Source organism: Hippopotamus amphibius, chromosome 9 (genome assembly GCF_030028045.1).
Source record: "Hippopotamus amphibius kiboko isolate mHipAmp2 chromosome 9, mHipAmp2.hap2, whole genome shotgun sequence".
NCBI classification, from domain to species: domain Eukaryota; kingdom Metazoa; phylum Chordata; class Mammalia; order Artiodactyla; family Hippopotamidae; genus Hippopotamus; species Hippopotamus amphibius.
The window spans coordinates 125,038,342-125,060,795 of NC_080194.1; the positions used below are offsets into that span (position 1 = coordinate 125,038,342).

Here is a 22,454-nt window from a genome sequence, read left to right on the forward strand (position 1 = left end):
GCTTCAGCAGCACGTGAAAAGAGCTAGATGTACCACTTCTGGAGCATACAGTGATCATAAGTAAACTTGGTTTGGGATTAGGGCTGAGTAGGGAAGGGCATGATGAGAGTTTCATTCTCAGGTGTTCTGTAGGCCTGTGGGTGAGTGTGAGGGCCGTGCGGGGAAAGTGCACTAACAGATGTTACTGTCTGCTGTGAACCAGGCTGCCAGAGCTGCTGAGGGAGAAAGCAGACAGAAGTTCTTCACCCAGGATATTAATGGCATCCTCTTAGAGTGAGTATCTTTGTTTCTTTGTATCTGCTGTTACCCTGCCTGGGTTTAGCAGGCCAGGGGAAATTGGGAGTACTATTGAACTACATATGGGATAAGAAAGCACGGATGAGATTTTTAAAAGTTGGTTTTTATTGTTTTATTGTTACTGTTTTAGAGAAAGGTTGAGGGAGGGGGGGAGGCAGATTTTCCTGGCAGTCCAGTGGTTAGGGCTCTGAGCTTCCACTGCAGGGGGCACGAGTTTGATCCCTGGTTGGGGAATTAAAATCCCACATGCCAAGAAAAAATTTTTTAAATAAAAAAATAAGAAAGGTCAGGAGCAGAGGACATCAAATGTTTGTCTCTAGGAAATGATAGACCGTACTAATCTTAGGCAGCAAACATTATTAGAACAATGTCATGTAATAGTCCCGGCAGGCTGGAAGAGGATTTCTTGCTAAGTGTGAGATAAGAGGAGAGAGAAGGCGTTGCTTGCCCATCTCCAAGAAAAGTAAGAGACAGCTTGATACAGGCAAGGCCCTGCCCTTCTGGGGCGCTCCTCACCGTACCTGGTCATTCTCCTCTTATTCTCAGTTTTGCTCCCAAGGTCAGTGCTCATCATCCCATAGCTCATCTCACAAACACCCAAACCTCTGAGACATCACACTGTATGAATTTGATTAAGAAGCAAACAAAAACAAAAACCTACACATAGAAATCCAAACCAGATTCTTTTACCTAATCCTCCAGCTTTGCTACCTTCTTTCCTGGTTGCATCATGTAGCAGAGGAAGCTTATTGCTCAACAGCTGAGGATTTTGCACATATGAGAACAGTTGTTAAGACTAGGGAATATTCTAGCAAAGGACCTTGCCTGGCCAGGATGGAGACTGGCTACTTGGGTCAAGGAGCACCTGAGAGTCAGCACAGATGAGGGTTTTGTCTCCTGGAGCATGCCAGATACAGAGACCTCAAGGGATTGAAGACAGACTGTGTTCTGCTCATCTAGATGGGGATGCTGGAGGGATGAGGATTTTCCTGACCACCTAGTGAGGGACAGAACTTGGAACTTGAAAAAAAAGGAAACTGCTGGAAAGTATTTCCTGTCAACCCCAAGTAACTCAATTACTTTCCAGTTTGAAAGCGTCTATGTTTTCTTTGTTTATGAAACTCAGAACTTCAGACCTTGTTCTCTTGGGCTCTGTTTTCTTGACACCTTTGACTTGGTCTTTTCTTTAACCTGAGAGCCTTGACTCACTCTACCTTGCCAGGTTCATCAGGTCTTGTGACTGCTAGAGGTCTGTTGTGCTAGCCACTCAGTTACACTGTGTGACTGGTGAGGTAAGGCCTGGCCTGCTCTTTGCTCCTGCAGACAAGAGGAGCCTCAGTGAGTAACTCTGCTCTGTTCTTCAGCATAGAGGCGCAGACCCGGGAGCTGAGCAGCCAGACCCGTTCCGGGGTGTATGCCTACCTTGCTGCCTTCCTGCCCTGCAGCAAAGACACCTTGGTCAAGCGTGCACGAAAACTTCACCTCTGTGAACAGGTGGGTGACTCTGCAGTGAAGCCACTTAGCTTCAGGGCCCAGCAGAGGTGGTGATGGAGTCTTCATAGATGCCACATCTGCTGCTGCATTGCCTCCGTGCGATCATTCCTATAGTGTGTCCTCAGTGTAAGAAGTGACGCATAAACCAGACTTATGAAATGTCCTCTTCTCCGCAGGGGGGGCGTCTGAAGGAACCTCTCCAGAAGCTTAAGGAAGCCATTGGCAGGGTGATGCCAGAGCAGATGGCCAAGTACCAGGATGAATGCCAGGCACACACGCAAGCCAAGGTCGCTAAGTAAGTGTCCCCATCACTCCCTTCAGCATTCTTACCTCCTTTTCTTAGAAGTTCTGGGGGGTGGGGGGAGGTGGTGGGCAGGAGGAAGCAGTTCTTTGGTGACTTTGGGGTCCCGCCTAATTCTTTCCACCCCCTAGGATGCTGGAAGAGGAGAAAGACAAGGAGCAGAGAGAACGGGTTTGTTCTGATGAGGAAGAAGATGAAGAAAAGGGGGGCAGGAGGATAATGGGACCTCGGAAGAAATTCCAGTGGAATGATGAAATCAGGTGTGCCCAAACTGGGACCTTGCCTCAGTGGAGGGTTTGTGGGGCCAGTGTCTGAGCATGTTCCCGTATTTCTGATGAAGGTTAGAATCATTTACTTTAATCAGGGCTGCTGAAAGCACATGATTGAAACCTTGAAGAAGCATTTGGGGTAGTTTAAAAGTTCTGACTTCTGCCCACTCTTCAGGGAGCTGCTCTGTCAGGTGGTGAGGATCAAACTGGAGAGCTATGACCTGGAGAGGAACAAGGCCCAGTCCTGGGAGGACTACGTGAAGGCGTTTCTGGATGCTGAGGTCAAACCTCTCTGGCCCAAAGGCTGGATGCAGGCCAGGTGAGGGCCCGCGAGTAGCCAATATGCAGAATGGTCAGTGTGACTATAGAGTGGAGTGGTCTTGCGGTAGAGAGGTGTTTGAGTGATTCCTTTGTGCCAGGCCACAGAGCCCCACACTCAGAGAGTCACTGGCTAGTGGACTCGATTCTGATCTCACCTGAGTAACTGGGGGCTTCTCCGTTTCCCCTGGAAGAGGGAAGTTACCGTGGGGTTTGTTTTTTGTTTTTTTTTAATTTTTTAAATTTATTTTTATTTATTGGCTGCATTGGGTTTTCGTTGCTGCACACAGGCTTTCTCTAGTTGCTGCGAGCGGGGGCTTACTCTTCATTGTGGTGCTCAGGCTCCTCATTGTAGTGGCTTCTCTTGTTGTGGAGTACGGGCCCTGGGTGCGTGGGCTTCAATAGTTGAGGCACATGGGCTCAGTAGTTGTGGCTCACAGGCTCTAGAGCACAGGCTCAATAGTTGTGGTGCACAGGCTTAGTTGCTCCGTGGCATGTGGAATCTTCCCAGAGCAGGGCTCGAACCCGTGTCCCCTGCATTGGCAGGCGATTCTTAACCACTGCACCACCTAGGGAGTCCTACCGTGGGGTTTTGTCTTTGTCATTCTTTATCCCACTTCAGTTCAGAGTTGGCTGTGTGCTCATCCCACCTCCGTCTGCCGTTTCCTGCTTTGAGATAATGCCTCCTACTAGAAGTTGAGAGGCAGATTCATGTTGGGAACATTTTAATATTTTGAACAGAATTCTTGTAGCTGGCAGGAGTGACTGCTTCTTAGAGTTAAGTGCCAGACTTCTCTCACAGGCTACTTTGTGTTACGTAGCTTCCTGTGAATGGACTATGCCTGCAACACACAGATAAAGTTACCTGAAACTAGTGTTCTTTAAAAATATATATATGTTTTTTTGGTGGTAAAATACACTTAATGTAAAATTTAGCACCTTTAAGTGCACAGTTTAGTGGTATTAAATACACTCACATTGTTGAGCAACCATCACCACCATCATCATCTCCATCACTCTTTTCATCTTGTAAAACTGAAACTATACCCATTAAATACTAACTCCACATTTCCCTCTCCCCACAGATGCTGGCAGCTATCATTTTGCTGTCTCCATGATTCTGACTACTTTAAGTACCTCATATAAGTGGAATCATACAAAGTGTTTGTCTTTGTGTCTGGCTTACTCCCCTTAGCATAGTGTTCTCAAGGTTCATCCATGTTATAGCATATCTCAGAATTTCCTTCCTTTTTAAAGCTGAATAATATTCTACTATATTTATACATTTTCGTTATCCATTCATCTATTGATGGTACTTGTGTTGCTTCTACATTTAAGCTATTGTGAATAGTGCTAGTATGAACATATGGGCATACAAATATCTCTTCAGAGACCCTGCTATAAGTTTTTTGCATGTATACCCAGAACTAGATGTTTTTCATGGCAGCTGTTATCTTTTTACATTCCTACCAGCAGTGCACAGGGTTCCAATTTCTCTACATCCTCACCAACACTTGTTTTCTGATTTTTGGTAGAAGCAGCCATCCCAATGATTATGAGGTAGTGTCTCACTGTAGTTTCAGTTTGTACTTTGCTGATGATTAGTGATGTTGAGCATCTTTTCATGTACTTACTGAACATTTGTATATCGTCTTTTTTTAATATAAATCATTTATTTTTTATTGGCTGTGTTGGGTCTTCATTGCTGTGCATGGGCTTTCTGTAGTTGTGGCGAGCGGGGGCTACTCTTCATTGTGGTGCGTGGGCTTAGTTGTTCAGCATATATCCACGGCATGTGGGATCTTCCTGGACCAGGGATTGAACCCGTGCCCCCTGCATTGGCAGGTGGATTCTTAACCACTGTGCCACCAGGGAAGTCCTTGTATATCATCTTTGGAGAAAGGTGCATTCAAGTTCTTTGCCCATTTTTTAATTGGTTTTATTTTTTTGTTGTTGAGTTTTAGGAATTAGCTATAATATTAATCCCTTATCAGATATATAATTTCCAAATATTTCTCTGTTCTGTGGGTTGCCTTTTTTACTCTGTGGATAGTGTCTTCCAACCTAGATGAAATGGACAAGTTCCTAGAAATGCAAAACTTACCAAGGTTAAATCACAAAGGAATAGGAAATCTGAATAGAGCTATAACTCTGTTGTTGTTTATTCTCTATTTTGCTTATTTCTGCTCTAATCTTTATCTTATTCTTCATTCTGCTAGCTTTAGGTTTAGTTTTTCTTTTTCTAGTTCCTTAAGTTGTAAAGTTAGGTTGTTGATTTGAGACCTTTCTTAAATGTTTAATGTAAGCATTTATAGCTATAAATTTCCCCTCTTAGCACCACTTTTCACTTTGTCCCATAGGTTTTGGTATATTGTGTTTTCATTTTCATTTGTCTTTTAAGTATTTTCTAATTTTCTATGTGATTTTTTTGTTTGATCCGTTGATTCTTTAAAAGTATGCTGTTAAAAGTTGTTTTTGTCTAGTGTATCTGCCATTTGTTTTTTTCTCAAAATTTGGTGGTTTTCCAGTTTTCCTTTTGTTATTGATTTCTAACTTCATCCCATTGTGGTCAGAGAAGATACTTTGTATGATACCTGTCTTTTAAAATCTACTGGGAGTTCATTTGTGGCTTAACATGTGGTCTATCCTGGGAAATGTCCCATCTGCACTTGAGAATGTGTGCTGTTGTTGTTGGGTAGAATGTTCTGTATCTGTTACATCTAGCTGGGTTATTGTGTTAAGTCCTATATTTCTTTATCTTCTGTCTGGTTATTCTATCCACGTTTGTGAGGGGGTAGTGAAGTCTCCAATTTTTATTGTAGAACTGTTTATTTCTCCGTGCAGTCCCATCAGTTTTTGCTTCATATATTTTAATTGTCAGGTACATGAATGTTTATAATTGTTATATTTTCTTGCTGTATTGAACCTTTTATTAAAACAGAATATCTTTATCTTTTGTAACCTTCTCAGTTTAAAGTCTGTTTTGTCTGATATTAATATAGCCGCCTCTGCTTTCTTGGTAATTTGCGTGGAGTATCTTTTTCCATCCATTTACTTTGTCTGTTCTTGTCTTTGGATCTCAGGTCTTTGGCTCTTGTAGACAGCATATAGTTAGAGCATGTGTTTTTCTCTATTCTGCCAGTCTCTGTCCTTTGATTGGAATGTTGAATCATTTACATTTATAGTAATTACTATAAGGAGGGACTTTTGTAAGTTGATTAACGTACAAAAACTCTGCCCGCTTACAGCTCTGCTGCTTTCATGAAAGTACATTTTTATACATTTGTGTGCCCCAAAACATACACTGATAGTTTTTTAAATGCCTCTTAAATTATGTAGAAAACAAGATTTGGAGTTGCAAACCAAAGTTATAGTAATATTAGCTTTTAAACTAATTTTTTTCTTTAAAAGTAGTAGTCTCTTAAATCATGTAGAAAACAAAAAGTGTGGTTACAAACCATTGTTATAATAACACTAGCTTTTATAATGGTCGTGCATTCACCTTTTTGAGATCTTTATTGGGGCATATAGCTTTGGGGTGCTGTCTGGAGTCCTTCCATTTCACCCTCAGGACCGTTGAGCATTTCTTACAGGGTAGTTTTTCTGATCATGAACTCCTCCTTCAGCTTTTATCTATCCGGGAATGTTTTAATTCGTCCCCCACTTTTTTTTTTTAATTGAAGTATAGTTGATTTACATCTCCCCCACTTTTGAAGGTCAGTTTTGTCAGAGATAGGATTCCTGGTTGACAGTATTTTTCTTTTAGTACTTTGAATATATCAGCCTGCTGTCTTCCGGTCTTCAAAGTTTCTGATAAGAAATATGGTGATAATTTTGTTAAGAATCTCTTGTGTGTGATCATTCAGTAATCTCTTGATGCTTTCAATATTCTCTCTTTGCCTCTGGCTTTTTTATTTTTTAAATAAATTTATTTATTTATTTTATTGGCTGCGTTGGGTCTTCATTGCTGCACACGGGCTTTCTCTAATTGCGGCGAGTGGGGGCTACTCTTCGTTGTGGTGTGTGGGCTTCTCATTGCAGTGGCCTTTCTCATTGCAGAGCAGGGGCTCTAGGCATGTGGGCTTCAGTAGTTGTGGCACATGGGCTCAATAGTTGTGGCTCACGGGCCCTAGAGCACAAGCTCAATAGTTATGGCGCACAGGCTTAGCTGCTCCGCGGCATGTGGTATCTTCCTGGGGCAGAGCTCAAACCCGTGTCCTCTGCATTGGCAGGTGGATTCTTACCCACTACGCCACCTAGGAAGTCCTGCCTCTGACTTTTGAAAGTTTGATTATCATGTCTTTTGGTGTCGGTCTCCTTGAGTTTATCTTACCTCGAATTCTTTGAGATTCTTGAATGTTTATATTCATGTATTTACATTTATATTATTTGTTTTCACATTTGGAAAGTTTTCAGCCATTATTTCTTCACTATTCTCTGTGCCCCTTTCTCTGTCCTCCTAGGATGTCGACACTGTGCAGGTGTGTGTTCGTCCGCTTGATGGTGTTCCATAGGTCCTTTAGACTCTGTTTACTTTTCTTCAGTATTTTCTTTCTGTTCCTCAGACTCGGTAATTTTCATTGTCCTGTTACAACTTCAGTTTCTTTTTTTCTGCCTGCTCAAATCTGCCTTTGAATCCCACTACTGATTTTTTTTTTACTTCAGTTACTGTACTTTTCAGCTCCAGAATTTCTTTTTGGTTTCTTTTCAGGTTTCCTATCTCTGTATTGATATTTCCATTTTGTTCACATGTTATTTTGTTGACCTTATCCACATCTTCCTTTAGTTCTTTGAGCATCTTTAAGGCAGTTGTTTTTGTCTAGTATATCTACCATGTGGTCTTTTTCAGGGACAGTTTCTGTTGATTTGTTTTTTTACTTTGAACTGGCCATATTTCCTGTTTCTTTGTGTGCCTTGTGGTTTTTTGTTGAACACAACATTTGAATCTAATAATGTGGTAACTCTGGAAATTGGATTCTCCCCCTTTCCTGAGGTTTGCTGGGATTTTTTAGGGGGGAGGGTTGGGTTTTTTTAATAACATCCAATTCTTTTTTTTTTTAGTTTATTTTTTATTTATTGGCTGCATTTGGTCTTTGTTGCTGCGTGCAGGCTTTCTGTAGTTGAGGCTTTCTGTAGCAGAGGCTACTCTTCATTGCAATGCACAGGCTTCTCATTGCAGTGGCTTCTCTTGTGGAGCACGGGCTCTAGGCGCTTGGGCTTCAGCAGTTGTGGCCCACAGGCTTCGTTGCTCCGCGGCATGGGGAATCTTCCCAGATCAGGGATCAAACCCATGTCCCCTGCATTGGCAGGTGGATTCTTAACCACTGTGCAACCAGGGAAGCCCCTGTTTTTTAATTTATTTTTTTTATGTTGTAGGCTGTTTCTGTGTTGAGGATCAGCCTACGGAGTGAACCTAGGTCTTTTCTGAGCTTTTCCGTGGGCACATGCAGTCACTTTCTGACTTTTCCCACATATGTAGTTTTTTTAAAAAAATGTTCTAGTCTTTAATGTCTGACTCCTGAAAGGGAAAAATCAGAAAAAGACGGGAGTTAAAAGGGGGTCCTGGCCCTTTAAATCCCCTGGCAGTCACTTTAGCCAGAGGAGCAACAGCGATGCACTTGCCACCCCCATCTGCATCTCTCACCTCTGTGATCCATCAGAGCACAGATCCCTCATCTTTGGAGACAGGGTCCTTTTTGTCCACTCTTGTTCCCACGAGCTGTGCACAAGCTGCTCCAGGAACACCTGCACAGCTTTCAGCCACTGGGTAGGGGATGGGCAGCTTGCTACTGTGCTAAGAGCTGAAATTAACCACAGCTTGCTCATCTAAGTCTTCCCCTGGAAGTCGCAAGCCTTGAACAGCCTCTATAGAGTTACAGAACAGTTCCATCAGATGGATTCTGCCAGTGTAGCTGTTGTCCAGGTGGGGAGACCATTCCTGGTGCTTCCTACTCAGCTGTGCAGGACGCATTGGGATCCTCCCTTGGAGCTAGTGAGTGTTCTTGGTTGGGCAGGCCTTTTCTTGTCTCCATGTCCCTTTAAATAGAGCTGCTCTTCTCACCTTATAGATTGAACTCCTGGAGGTACATAGGGAAAGGGATAAAGAAACTTTTGTTGAGTTCTTCTGGGAAAAGATGTGCCATGAATCACTTCACATTTTTACTTTTGGAGGGGGATGAGAATAGGCAGTAAGAAAAGTGCTCCTGCATTTAGGGGAAAAAAATCACTGTGAGAGGTTTGGGGGCAGAGTCATAGCTTGTTTTGGTGAATCCTAGATCCTTGGCTTTCAGGTGGCCCATGCAGCTACTTTAGGCCATCTCACCAGCCCACTGACATTTAATGAGTGACAGCCACTGAGTACCAGGGAGGTGGGAAGGCTCTGGGAGCAGAGTCTGCTTTCAGGGAGCTCGTGCAGACTTCCCAATGTTCTGTGTTTGTTCCAGGACTCTGTTCAAGGAGAGCAGACGAGGCCACGGGCACCTGACGTCAATCCTGTGAGTGTCTCAGTGTTTTCATTTGTCAGGACTGCTGGCATTTTTATCTCCTTCATGGATCTCCTGTGAACCTTTCCTGTGTTCATTCCTTTGAACAGGGCCAAGAAGAAAGTAATGGCCTCTTCCAAAATGAAGGTGAAGGTGAGTCAGCCTGCCCAGGTCACATGCCATCTGTTCTCATCTCTCTGCAGCCATGCTCCTGGCAGCTCACTGAGCTTTGCTGGTCTTGGGGATAGCTCTTCAGGATGAGGTTGTACCAAGAGGTGGCCTGGCCCACAGAAGGAGCCTGGGGTCAGCAGGGCAGAGACCTGAGCCCAGGCTTTGTTGCACACTAGTGCCCTCCAGCCTCAGTTCTAGGAAACTGCACCTATCTGGCCAGTTCCCGGGGTCTTTGTGGGGTTAAGTGAGGTCTTTCTGACAGCCCTCTGAGGAGTGATGAGCCGTTGCAAATGTGAAAGCGTCACAGTGTGAATTGTCCTTATCTCTTACGGAAGAGCACCTCCTATCCAGGTGCGGGTGAGCCTGGATCTGCACTGGGCAGGGTCAGGGGCTTTGTCCAGTTGACTGGCAGACACAGAGGGGAGTGCGGTGGTTGGAGACTAGAGACTGTGAAATGACTTCGACATTGCAGAGGTCTCTCAGTGTAGTAAAAATTGCTATTTCACCAAAATTCTTGCCAGTTCCTGAGGCTTCGTCATGCCCTTCAACATACCTGAACATTCAGAAGGAATGAGCGTGCAGATCAGTTACTCCTAAGTGTCTTTTGAGCTCTTCCAACATCCTTGAGACTCACTGCACCAAGTGCTTGGGAGGCGAGAATGACAGGACAGACCCCATTCTTGAGCCCAAGGAAGAGAATCGTGCCGGGGAAACCAAGGAGGGAAAGAAAACTGAGGCAGTTCCCCTGCCCCATGTCATTTTCTGATTGTGGCTAGGAGCACTGAGGTGTAGTGTAAGGGCCAGTAGGGAGAACATCTCTTTGCTCAAGTCTTGTAGTTTTTCAGAAACAGAGTGAAGAGTTTCCCTGTGGGGCTGTGTATGCCTGGGTCAGCCCAGCCCCAGCACCAGGCGTGGGCAGAGGGTGGCGGGGTTGCAGTGTTTCCACATCCATGGAGGCCTGGCACCTGCTCCTTCCTCCCTGGTTTTATGGTCACACAGGAAGGCCTGCTGCTTTGTCTTGTATTCTCATGCTTATGTCCTTTCAGCAGGGCCAGTTTGGCATCTTTGGACACTTGTAAACATCAGCCTTTCTGTTTTCCTTTAGGAATCATCCTCCAAGCCTGATAAGAAGGCTTCCATCCCATCAGGCCAGATTGGCAGCCCCCTTGCTTTGCCTTCAGAACACCTGGGAGGAGGCCTGAGCGTTGGGGCTGCAAACAGGGAGCTCTCGTCCCAGGCATCTGGCAGCCTTGCCAATCCTGCTCCTATCAACCTGGAGGACTCATTGGACGGAGACTTGATCCGTAATTCAGCCTCCTCTTTGGAGGCCGTGTCCAAGGAACTGGCCGCACTGAACAGCAGAGCCAGCGGGAGCTCTGAGTTCACACTGTCTGCACCCTCGAAAGTGCCTGCAGAGAAAGTCACAGGTGTTTTATGTACAGAAGAAAAAAGGAACTTTCCGAAGCCCAGCCCTTCTTCTGCCCCACCACCCTCTAGCTCTCTGCAGTCACCCCTCAATTTTCTGGCTGAACAGGCTCTGGCACTGGGGCAGTCCTCTCAGGAGAAAAAACCAGAGAGTTCCAGCTACAAGGAACTGTCCTGTCAGGCTGTCCTCAACAAGGGCCTGCCGGAAGTGCAGCAGTCCAAAGCTAAGCACCACGGCTTGCCACGGACGTCTCACACACCCCAGGCAGGAGCTCCCTTGCCCAGCCCCCAAGTTAAAGTCTTTCATGCAGGTACTCAACAGCAGAAGAGCTTCACCCCCCCAGCTCCGTTTGTCAATAAGCTTCAGGGCCCAAAGCCTGTCTCCCCTCAGTGTCACCGTTCCCTCCTCCAGCTCGTCAAGACAGCTACCAAAAGCCAGAGCTTCCATCCTTCCACGCCAGCGTCTTCAGGAGGCACGCCAGCCTCCGGCAGCAGCTCTCATAAGACCCCAGTCTCGTCCTCCGCTGCCCTGAGCCATCCAGCAAAACAGCACTCAGCCAGCTCTTCAGGGCCATCTTATAAGAACAGTCCCTTTGCCGGCTCTATCTCCAAACATGGCGTTTCTTCTGGCAGCTCTTCTTCTGGAGGAACACCAGTCCAGAGCTCTACTTCTGGAAACCTGCTCCCCGCTGTGCAGCCTCCTTCCACAGGACAGTCCGCCAGCCGACCCATCCCAGGCTCTGCAGTGAAAAAACCACCTATTTCCCAGAAGCTGACCCTGGTGGCCCCTCCAGGTGGTCCAAATGGAGATTCTAGTGGGGGGACCCAGGGAGTGGCCAAGTTATTGACCTCCTCCTTGAAGCCCAGTGCTGTGAGCAGCGTGACATCGTCTACCTCCTTGCCAGTGAGTATCCTAACACAGCCCGCCCCTTGTGGGCAGGGCCGCAGTGAGATCTGACGCTGAAGGTCATGTAGGAACAGAGAGCCTGGAAATTGGAAGGAGGATTGAGCTTCATGTTTTCAGGTCTTTACTCTTCTGGTGGCAGAACTCCCAGGAGAGCCTGAAACCTCTCTTTGGGAGAATGAGCAGAGGGAAAGTACTGGTCAGCACTGTGTTTGCAGGGGGGCTGTGGATCTTAATGGTGTAGAATGAGCCAGAAAACTTTCCTTTCATCATCTCCTGCCTGTCCATCTCTCCAAGCAAGTAAATGAAATTAATATTGGGTTGGCCAAAAGGTTCGTTTGTTTTTTTCCATGAGATGGCTCTGGTAGTGCTTAGTTGTCTTTAAGCTTCATTAGAAACAGTTTTGTTAGATTGTATTGTGACAGCTGTCATATCGCCGTGCATTTAAAAAAAAATTTATCAAAATTGGTGAATTTTTGTGTAGTCATTTTAATATTGAAGATGGAAGAAAAACAACATTTTTGGCATATTATGCTTTATTATTTCAAGAGGTAAAAATGCAACTGAAACGCAGAAAAAGATTTGTGCAGTGTATGGAGAGGGTGCTGTGACTGATCAAATGTGTCAAAAGTGGTTTGCGAAGTTTTGTGCTGGAGATTTCTTGCTGGATGTTGCTCCACAGTTTGGTAGACCAGTTGAAGTTGATAGCAATCAAATCGAGACATTAATTGAGAACAATCTGCGTTATTACCACACGGGAGATAGCCAACATGCTCAGAATACCCAAATCAAGTGCTGAAAATCATTTGCACCAGCTTGGTTATGTTAATTGCTTTGATATTTGGGTTCCACATAAGTTAAGAAAACCTTCTTGACTGTATTTCTGCATGCAATTCTCTACTAAACGTAATGAAAATGTTCTGTTTTTAAAACGAATTGTGATAGGCAATGAAAAGTAGATACCGTACGACAGTGCAGAATGGAAGAGAACATGGGGCAAGCGAAACGAACCACCACCAACCACAGCAAAGGCTGTTCTTAATCCAAAGAAGGTGATGTGTATGTGGTGGGATTAGAAGGGAGTCCTCTATGATGAGCTCCTTCCGGAAAGCCAAATGATTAATCGCAGCAAGTACTGCTCCCAATTAGACCAACTGAAAGCAGCACTTGACGAAAAGCATCTGGAATTTGTCAACAGAAAACGCAGAATAAAGCAAGACTACGTGTTTCTTTGATGACCAGGCAAAAACAGTTACAGCATGGCTGGGAAGTTGTGATTTATCTGTTATAGTCACCAAACATCGCACTTTCGGATTTCTGTTTATTTCGGTCTTTACAGAATTTTCTTAATGGAAAAGATTTCAATTACTGGAAGACTGTAAAAGGCACCTTGAATATTCTTTGTTAAAAAGATAAAAAGTTCTGGGAAGATGGAATTATGATGTTGCCTGAAAAACGGCAGAAGGCAGTAGAACAAAACGGTGAATATGTTGTTCAGTCAAGCTCTTGGTGATAATGAAAAATGTCTTTTACTTAAAAACCAAAGGAACTTTTTGGCCAACCCAATAGTTTCTCTCAGATCATTAGAGATGTTCATGGCCAAGAAGATCAGTACCTTCTAAGAGTGATCCTTTGATTGGGTTTGGAAAGACTACAGGTCAGACAAAGGCGACTTGACAGAGTCCAGTGGTTAATGAGGTTTGCCTATGAGTAATTACAAGAAGTTTGAATGCAGGTTGGGAAATGAGAGCGTATTTTTTCCTCCATTTTTTCCAATATATAAGACAACTGTGGTTGCAAAGGACAAAACTATAGAGAGATGTGTTGAGCAGTTTCACTTGCCTCTGCCCTCCTCCTGCTGCCCGTGTAACTGTTCCTTAGTTTCCAGGTTTTTTCTATGTTTCTTTCTAAAAACAGAGATTAATATTTCCGTGTGTGTGTGTTACACGTACACATATTCCTGTATACCTGTATTTGTGGGTATCATACTCTTCCCTTTCTTTTTTGCACAAAGGAGGCATATTTAATACCTGCTTTTTAAAATGAACTCTGTTCTGGCAGTCCTTCCATGCCAGTTCAGAGACTGTCCTCCTTCCTTAGAGTCTGCTTTCACTAGGGGCGGCTGATGTGCATGTGTCCCCCCCGGGGGCAGGACCGGGTTTGGTTTGTGAGTAAGCTCTGGGCAGGGCTGGAGTGCTGACCCCTTTGTGTGCTTCCTCCACAGAAAGGAACAAGTGGGGCTGTGCTGCTGACCAGCTCCTCACCCTTAAATCTGCTGTCTTCATCCTACAAGGCAGGCAGCCCAAAGCTGCCTGGGGCCTTGAACTCAAACCCCTTGGGGATTATCTCCCAGCTTCCCCTCCACGTAATCTCCTTTAGTGCTGACTCCTCCGCTAAAGCAGGGGTCTCCAAGGATGCCATCGTCACAGGCCCTGCCCCCGGGACATTCCACCACGGTCTTGGCCACAGTAAGTGTCTCCTTCCTGCCCACGCTGGAGGTACAGAAGGTGCCCCAGTCCCTCTGTGTGACCCACAGGTTCTGTTGTCATGTGCTGGGTTCCTGTGTTTGGTGTGTGACCATGGGGAAGCCTTCCCAGGGACTGTGCTGAGCCCCCCTTGGGGTTTCCACCCAGAACCCGTGCAGGAGGTGGCCTGGGGCTCTGGAGTGCCGAGGCTGCTCTCCACTCCTGTGTTCAATGTGCGTGCTTTGTTCTCTCCCCCCCTGTTTCCTCTCAGGTCTCCTGGCTGGCTTGCACTCCAGCCCGCCCCGCGCAGCGCCTCTCCCACACGCTGCCGTGTCCACCCACATCCCGCAGAGTCTGCCAGGTAATTTCCAGGTGGTCAGAGTGCCACGCACACTGTGGGCCCTTCCCCTCCCCCATCAGCGGCCTTGTCTGCTGCCAAGGACGTCAGTGTCTGCCCCTTGTTGTCACCGTGTCATCTGGGTTTGTCCTCTGAGGCTCAGGCTCTGTGGGTACTCAGAGCGAGAGACACAGGCTCTGTCTATTGCTGTGACATCTCCCCAGTCAGCCTTGCCTTGTGTGATCACAGAGAAGTCATCATCACGACTTCCTGTGTACGAGGCCTGTGTACAAGGCTGAGGTCTCCATCCTTAGCTCAGTGTTTCCTCTTTAGTTAACAAAAACTAGAAGGGTAATGGTGCTGATTTCCCAAGGGTTAGTTGGGGCACTACCTGCCTTTAGGTTCACACCGCTACCCCTTCCAGGTGGTACCAGTTAACAGAATGCTCTAAACTTAGTTGAAGTGAAAGGGAAAGTCCAAGTAGCAGCAGCAGGTGACAGTGGCAAGGCTTCAAGAGGGACCATGATGTCAGTGTGTGTCCAGGAGAGGAGCAACTTCCCCTTCAGGTGTAAACGCAGAGATTTGGGAGCACGACAGGACTGAGGCAGCGTTCCTCGTCTTCCCTGGCTCCTTCTCTCTATAGAGCAGTGTCTTTCAGAAAGGGACCACTTATAGCCTTCAGTTCATAGCTGTGAGAAGAGGGCCCTGAGCCAGCACCTGCACAGTGAGCGGTTTGCCTTGCTCTGTCCTGGGACCTCTGCCTTTAGGCACACATAATGCAGTGCTTCTGCGAACCCTCATGGGGTCTTGGTTTTGGCCTGCTGCTCTTCTTACTACTCTAGACCTGCTCCAGAAATGACCAGAGGGCTACACTGGTCAGGGGAGAGCCAATCTTTAGGAAGTTGAACCCAGGTAGCCCTGGTGGATGGGTCCCGGGTAGACATGAGACAGGGAGCCGCTGCACTGGGAGCTTTGGTCCCCCGTCCGCCTCCAGATGTGCCGTGGGTCCCTGGCCCTGTGTCCTGAGGCTGACGCATTCATAGTGACTGCCAGAGGCCATCTGGGTGCAAGAATGGACCGTAAATACCCAAAATGGAAATACTGCTTTTTCAGAGAAAGAAACTGGGGGCTAAGCCTGTATCAGCAGGAGAAGCAGTCAGATGTAGGGACTTACTCCACAGGCTGGTGGCCACAGAGCCATCCAGGCGAGAGTTCATGGTGGTTGAAAGATTGCACTGCCTCTGTCTTTTTTTGGGAACACTCTTTCAAACAAAATAATTGAAGAACCACTGGAAACATGACCATTGGTCTGTGGTATTTTCAGCAAAAAAGGGGAAAGTTTTCTTGTACCATTTCCTTATTTTTCCTTTGGGTGTTGAAGGCTATCTGAAAAGCATCTATGCTAAAACAAGCTGAGTGTCTTTTACACATTCTTCGTGTTGTAGGATTACATTGAATGGTTGTCAGTGAAAAGCTGTCTGCTCGTTCCAGCCGTGGCTTGTGTCTGCTTTGCTTTCTTTCCTGTGTGGACTCAGAACGCTAGAGCCTTTGCGCTTGTCCTTCTAGGACCTGAGGGTCTTTGATGGTGAGGATGCTCCCTGTGCTTGTCAGGCCTCACCATGGAGTCCAGCTCTGCCCCAGGATGATGTCTGTGGCTGAGAGCTGGAGCAGCCCGTGCTGGACAGCAGAGCCGAGGTTCTGTGAACATGGTGCTCAGCCAGCAGCTGCCCTCCCAGCGCCCGGCACGCTGCACGTGCTGCAAGGAGCAGCACACTCAGATAACCTGCCGGTGTGTCCTGCTCCTTTGAGCCTTAGAACACTCAGTGTTCAGGGGCTTTTGCTATTTAAGAAGCGATCCCCTTGAGGTTTGGTTACTGCTGCCTTAAGGGAATCAGAGATCCTGAAAGTCTTATGTTCTGTTTTTGCTTACTCTTTTTTCAGATGCTTCTCAGCTTCATGGGAAAGGGCCCAGTGTACCACGGAAATTGTGACTTTCAGGGGAAAGGCTGGAAGCTGAACGAGTAGGTCTCAGAAGTCGGATAATAACTGCGTTCTTTCTGCCAGAAGTTGGATAATAACTGTGCTGTTTTTGCTGTTGACTTTCTTCTGGAGAAGGCGTGAGTGCTAAGTGGAGCGTCTCTTGGCACGTGTGATGTGCCTTCAGTTAGGGGAGCAGCCCCATGCTTCTATGGAGGCCCTGACTGGCCTGGTGCTCCGGGCCTCGCGGCTCTGTCGCAGACAATCGTTGGAGGGGCAGCGCTAGGCTGGGGAGTGTGCTGGGTTGTGTTCAGAGCTGTGATAGTGGGGCAGAGCAGGGGGCGCACATGTGCTTCAGATCCGCCTGACCCCCTCAGATTTGGTCAGAGTACCTCATGGCACCCTACTGGTCGGGGCTCCTTCTGGCCACAGTGGGCTCTCTGGATGGTCACGGTGTCCGTCCAGCCTCAGGCTGTGTGCTCAACAGGACAAACCCAGCTAGTGTCTCAGTTGGGAGATGTACCTTGTTCTTTGAAAAATACTCAGAACACCCAGTGCGTGCTCATTGTGGGGGCCAGTCTCTCCACTGAACATGACAATGAAGCTCTTTTAGAGAAAAGACCTTTGTAGATTCAACAATTGTGGTAGGATTTTTAAAGACACTTATTTTTGGCTCAGTTTTCATCCTTACCATTAAATGCATTGGATAGAATGGGACTGTTCTTCGCAAGTCATGTTGTTCCTAGGAAGACATAATTCCAGTGCCTTTATGGTAGAGCAGAATTAGATACACATCCATTCAGCCTTGAGCAAATTTCAGATGAAGACCTTTTTTAAAGATGCGTCTGTATTTAAGACACAGCCAATTTTTTGTTTTGTATGGTTGCACATCATAATCTGTGCTGTCCTGACTTGAAGGTCATCTGGGCCCCCAAATCCCAGGTCCCAATTCAGCCAGGGCCCCCAGTTTGTTTTTCCAGAGTTCATACAGGTGGACCGCAGAGCCCCAAAGCCCTTTCTTCATCTCATCCAGGGCCGAGGATATGAGGGGTTCCAAGTCGCAGGTAGACATTCCAGTTTATTTAAAAACCATTCTCAGGCAGGGCTGCAGGACAGGCCTCTGTGAAGCGTCTGCCGTGTAGACACAGGCCTTGAGGGCCTGGCTCTCCAGGCAGCAGGGCTAGGCACTGACTTAGCCCTGCTGACGAGCTTGGAGAACACGTCAGAGACAGACTGGGACAGTTACCCTGGAGCTCAAGTTATCATGCTGTTCCCACTCACTCAGTGGCTGCTTCACAAAGATTTTTAGGGCACTTGCCTGTCCTGTGAAGTCTGAACTGACTGCTCCAGCTAAGTGATTTCCTACACTTTGAGAGTAAACAGCCTCCTCAGAATGTACGCCTGTGTAGAGACATGGGCAGTTCTCTTGGTTCCTGACTCCCAGGATACAATGCTTGGTAACTCACGATTCACACAGAGGTTGCCTGGTTTCCAGGGGAGCAAGACCTCTGCCAGCTAGTCGGCCAGGCCTCTGCTCTAACTTTTTTACATAAAAACCAACATGTTTCACATTGGGCTAAGTGGATTCCTTATCCCTTTATTATATCTATTTTTTGCAACTTGGGTTTCCAGTTTACAGAATAGTCTTAGGTAGTAGCAAAAGAGCCAAAGAAGAGATTTGTATTGCTGAGCTCAGAGCCGCGCAGAGGCCGTCTGTGAACGCTGAGCAGTGGGAGAACACCCAGGTTCCCTTCCCTGCAGTGCTCCCTCCCCGAGCACCGCTGAGTGTGCCGCTGGAGCAGGATACCCTCATTCTTAGGAATCTAGTGATGCCTCTTGCCTCAGGGAAACGTTTCTTTGATGGGGAGTTTATGAGGTTTCTTTTCCTTGTTGATGCTTTATTTGTGGTAACGAAAGAATGAATGACTTAAAGAGCCATGGCGCGAGGCAGGTCTGCCGGCGGAGCGGGCTCACCGGCCATGGCGCTGCAGGGCTTTCCTTGCTGGCATTTCTTGGGTGTGAAAGAGCTGTGGCTTTCGTGCAGCGACTATGTTGGTGTTGGGGGTGGTGTGGAAATTGTTAATCTTGTATAAAGCAACACAATAAATTGTTTCAAGGTTTCCAAAACATCGTTTCTCATTCATTTCTTTTTACCATATTTGCAAGTAATTGTTTCTCCCTTAGGAGCTGGTATGTAGGGAACATTCATTTTGGTTGAAAGCCAAGAGGGCATTGGGGAATAAGTCTCACATGCAAAAGAGGAAGAAACACACCATGAAATTAGAATCAAGCCACCAGGTGTTTATTTTTGCACTATAAATAGAGTTCCCTATTACTCCCCATTTTCTTACATAATACATGAGATACAGAGAACCCAAAATTCGTTTGGTAGAAAATCAACTGTGAAAATGGCAGTGAGATAATAAGCGGGACTAGGCACTGAATCTAAGGCAAGTACTTTAATTTCAGAACATGAAACACTCCCTGATGGTGCGTTTTCTTGGGACAGTCTGGCTTGGCAGTTAAGCTTCACTCAAGCACCAGTATCAGATGCAGCTCTGGTTGCTTTCCGCCTTTTCTGGCCTAGAGCCTAGATCTGCCTTCCCAGGAGGCCTCTGACGAAGAGTCGGTTGAGCCAGGATCCCGAGGGGTGTGAATGCAGGTCGCAGGCCTGAGGGCCCGGTGCTTTGTTGAAGGGATGCCTTTCTGCCCTGGAATTTCCCCAGCTGGGGTGTGGAGGCCGGTGCTGCATGGAGTGGGCTTGTCCGCCCTGGTTGTTGGTCGTCGTGTGCTTTAGTAGTTTTCAGTTGCTTTCAGATATCACACGAGGCGTCTGTTGATGGGAATGTGTGGGAAACGGGAGAAAGAAGAAGGGCACTGCGGGTTTGAATCATCAGGAGATGAAGCAGGTCACTCACCAGGCTGGATGACGGTTCGGCAGGTGCCCATCCCACTTGTGGGTGAACTGTGCTCTGAACAGCCCAACGGCTGGGCTGGGACACACATGGGCCTCTGCATAGATTAGGAGCTGCACGGGGCCAGGGAAAAAATACACCAAGGAGGGCACTGGGCAGGAGAGAGCCAGTGTCTGCTTCCAGGGAGGTGAGAACGGGGCTGCGCCTACTTCTGCCCGGACACCAGGACGGCCAGCTCCTGGATAGACATATCCTTGTTGACGTAGCGGTTGTACTGGGCAGGGGTCAGCCTTCCGTTCTGCAGGGCCTCTTCAATGGAGAACTTCTTGCCAGACTTCCTGTCGTGGATCACGGAGGACTCCCCGTTGGGACCCTTGACGGAGATTTCCTCCCAGTCGCACTCCTGGCTCCTGAGTTTCACAAACATGTTCCAGTCAATGAGGCCGGCCCGGTGGGCTTCCTCCGGGGACAGCTCGCGGCCCGAGTCCGGGTCGATAACCACAATGGAGCGCCGCAGGTGGTTCTCCCTCTGCTCCCTCTTGACGGCCACGGAGCCCAGGCGCCGCTGCAGCTCATCGATCTCCAGGTCTTTGTCTCTGGAGAGCCGTCTGAGGTCGTCCAGCTCCCGCTCCAGGGACTGCAGGCGGGAGTCGAGCTGCGCCCCCGCGGCCGCCGCTGCCGGCACGCCCCTCAGGCCCTGTGTCTCCGCCACTGCCATCTCGATTTCCGACTGGAGCCTGCGGGCCTCCAGCTGCAGGCTCTGCCGCTCCAGCTGCAGTTTGTGGTTCTCTTCCCTCAGGAAGTCCAGCTCCTTGGACGACTTGGAGTTACAGAACTCCAGCTCCGACAGCTTGGCCTCCAGCCGGCTCACCTCCACGTCCAGCTCCCTCTTGCTCCGGCTCTCTGCCTCCAGGCTGCTCTTGAGCTTCTGAATCTCCTGCTCCGTGTCGCCTCTCTCCACCTGGACGCTCTCAGAGAAGACCACCTTCTCCTTGACCTCCATCTTCTCCAGGTGCTCCAGCTTCTTCTTCAGGGTCTCGAGCTCGCGCTCCAAGACCTGGCGCCGGTGCCGCTCTTCCTCCAGCTGCAGTGCCAGCAGGGCGTGCTCCCGGGCCTGCTGGGGGTCCTGCTGCAGCACCACCTTCTGCTTGAGAGTCACCTTCTCCCGGGCCTCCCCCGCCTCCTCCTCCAGCTGGGCCAGCCGCTGCTTCAGGCGCTGCACCTCCAGCTCTGCCTCCCTACGCGCCTGCCGCTCGCGCTCCAGCTCCTCCAGCTGGCGCTCCAGCTCCGCTCGCCTGCGCTGCAGCCGCCGCAGCTCCCCACGGAGGCCGTCGATCTGCCGCAGCTCCGCGTCGATGCTCTCGGTGAAGGCATTCAACTCGGCCCGCATGCCCGGCTCCTCCTCGTACCTAATGACCTCCTGCTGGACCACCTTCTCCTTCACCTGGGAAAGCTCCTCCTCCTTCTGTTTGATTTTCTCCTCCTGGGACGCCCTCTCCCTTTCCAGATCCACTTGCTTCTTCTGTTCCTCTGATAGCCGGGCCCTCAGAGACTCCACTTCCTCTTTGGTCTGGGGGTCTTCCTGGAACTGCAGGATCTCCTGGACGACCTCCTTGGTCTGCACCTGGGGTTTGGCCTCTTTCAGGGACTGGATCTCCTGCTTCAGCTGGTAGATCTCCAAGTCACACCTTTCGATGAGCCTGGTCTTGTCGATGATCTCCTCCCTGAGCCTCTGAAGCTCTTTCTCCATCTCAGGGTCAGTCTTGTACTTGATGACCTCCTTGGTCACTTCCTTGACCTCCACCTGGGGGCCCCGCCTCCGGAGCGCCTCCAGCTCGCTCTGGTAGCTCTTCAGCTGCTCCTCGGCCCCCCGGTACTTGCGCTCCTGCTCAACCAGCTCCAGGCGGAGGTTGGCCACCTCACTCTCTGCCTTGGGGTCCGGCCGGACGATCTCCCGCACTTTCTCCTGCACAACCACTTTGGCGTTTTCCTCCTCCAAGGCCCAGATCTTTCGGAGCAGCTCTGTTTTTTCCCTCTGGTTGGCACGAGCTTTGGCGGCCTCATCCTCGTACTGGCGTTTGAGGTCGCCCACCTCCCTTTCGGTTGCCACATCCTTTTCCACCTTGAGCACCTCCTTGACAGTGATCTTGCCCTCGGCCATGGCCCGTTCCTTCTCCAGTCTCTTCAGCTTGTCCTGGAGGAAGCTCAGCTCTTCCTCCTGCTTCTTCCTGAGCTGGTGCTCCCGCTGCTGGTCCTCCTGCAGCTGCTGGAACTCTGCCTCCAGCTGGGGGTCATTCTGCAGTTTCACCACCTCCTTCTCAGTGACCTTCTCCCGCGCCCGGTTCTTCTCCTCGGCCAGGGCTGCAATGCGCTGCTGCAGGAGGAGCGCCTCCGCCTCCCGGGTGCCCTTCTGCCTCCGCAGCTCCTCCAGCTCCTCCCGCAGCCTCAGGACCTCATCGGCCTGGGCTCGGTCCTGCTCGATGCGCAGGACCTCCTTGACAATGTACTCCTGCCCCCCGTCCCTGGCCTCCTGCTCCAGGGTGTGCAGCCGCAGTTGCAGAGCCTCCAGCTCCTCCTGCAGCAGCTGGTTCTTGCGCTGCTCCTCCGCCAGGGTCCGCTGCGTCTGCTGGAAGCTCTCCTCCAGCGCAGGGTCCGGCACCTTCTTGAGCACCTCCTTCCTCACCACTGCTTCGTGCGGGCTCTGCTTCTGCAGAGTCCGGATCTCCTCCTGGGCGCTCCTGACCTCGTTCTCCAGCTGCTGCCTCCGCTCTGTCTCCTCATCCAGCTCCTTCTGCATCTTCCATGTCTCGTCCCCTCCGGAGCCCGGCTTGCTCCTGGGCAGGGCCTTGTGGCTCACGCCTGCCTCGGGCTGCTGGGAAAAAGACGACAGTGCAGAGTTAACGTGGGACTCTGCATGGCCCGACCCCACCTGGCCACCCGCCCAAGGTCAGACCGCTTGTCCTGCAGTCCCCAAGGGACCCCTTCAGTGCCAGGTTCACTACAGTCCTAGGCTTCCTTTTGAAAACAGTGAAACAACTAGTTTAAATGCACCTGGGAGAATATTTTGAAACCACAGAAGAGTGTGAAGTGAAGGCCGTC

At 48.7% G+C, this 22,454-nt stretch overlaps 2 protein-coding genes across 7 annotated transcripts in view; one reads left to right on the forward strand and one right to left on the reverse strand.

The window, feature by feature from the left end:
- Positions 1-18,700, forward strand: part of UBN1 (ubinuclein 1) — a 35,862-nt gene extending 17,162 nt beyond the window's left edge. Inside the window, exons 8-18 of one of the 2 annotated variants that reach the window (XM_057747759.1) lie at positions 203-273; positions 1,662-1,791; positions 1,968-2,086; positions 2,224-2,352; positions 2,537-2,680; positions 9,123-9,173; positions 9,272-9,314; positions 10,438-11,661; positions 13,886-14,129; positions 14,398-14,487; positions 16,405-18,700. In XM_057747759.1, the coding sequence (XP_057603742.1) occupies positions 203-273; positions 1,662-1,791; positions 1,968-2,086; positions 2,224-2,352; positions 2,537-2,680; positions 9,123-9,173; positions 9,272-9,314; positions 10,438-11,661; positions 13,886-14,129; positions 14,398-14,487; positions 16,405-16,454 (2,295 nt within the window). In that variant the 3' untranslated portion in view covers positions 16,455-18,700. Of the gene's footprint in view, positions 1-202; positions 274-1,661; positions 1,792-1,967; positions 2,087-2,223; positions 2,353-2,536; positions 2,681-9,122; positions 9,174-9,271; positions 9,315-10,437; positions 11,662-13,885; positions 14,488-16,404 lie in introns of both variants that reach the window. The other variant, XM_057747758.1, reaches the window with a different exon arrangement.
- A 17-nt stretch (positions 18,701-18,717) lies between these two features.
- PPL (periplakin) overlaps positions 18,718-22,454 on the reverse strand; it is a 43,689-nt gene continuing 39,952 nt past the window's right edge. For 4 of the 5 annotated variants that reach the window (XM_057747754.1, XM_057747752.1, XM_057747756.1 and 1 more), the window contains one exon: positions 18,718-22,227. In XM_057747754.1, coding sequence (XP_057603737.1) covers positions 19,561-22,227 — 2,667 coding nt within the window. In that variant the 3' untranslated portion in view covers positions 18,718-19,560. The remainder of the gene's footprint in view (positions 22,228-22,454) is intronic. The other variant, XM_057747753.1, reaches the window with a different exon arrangement.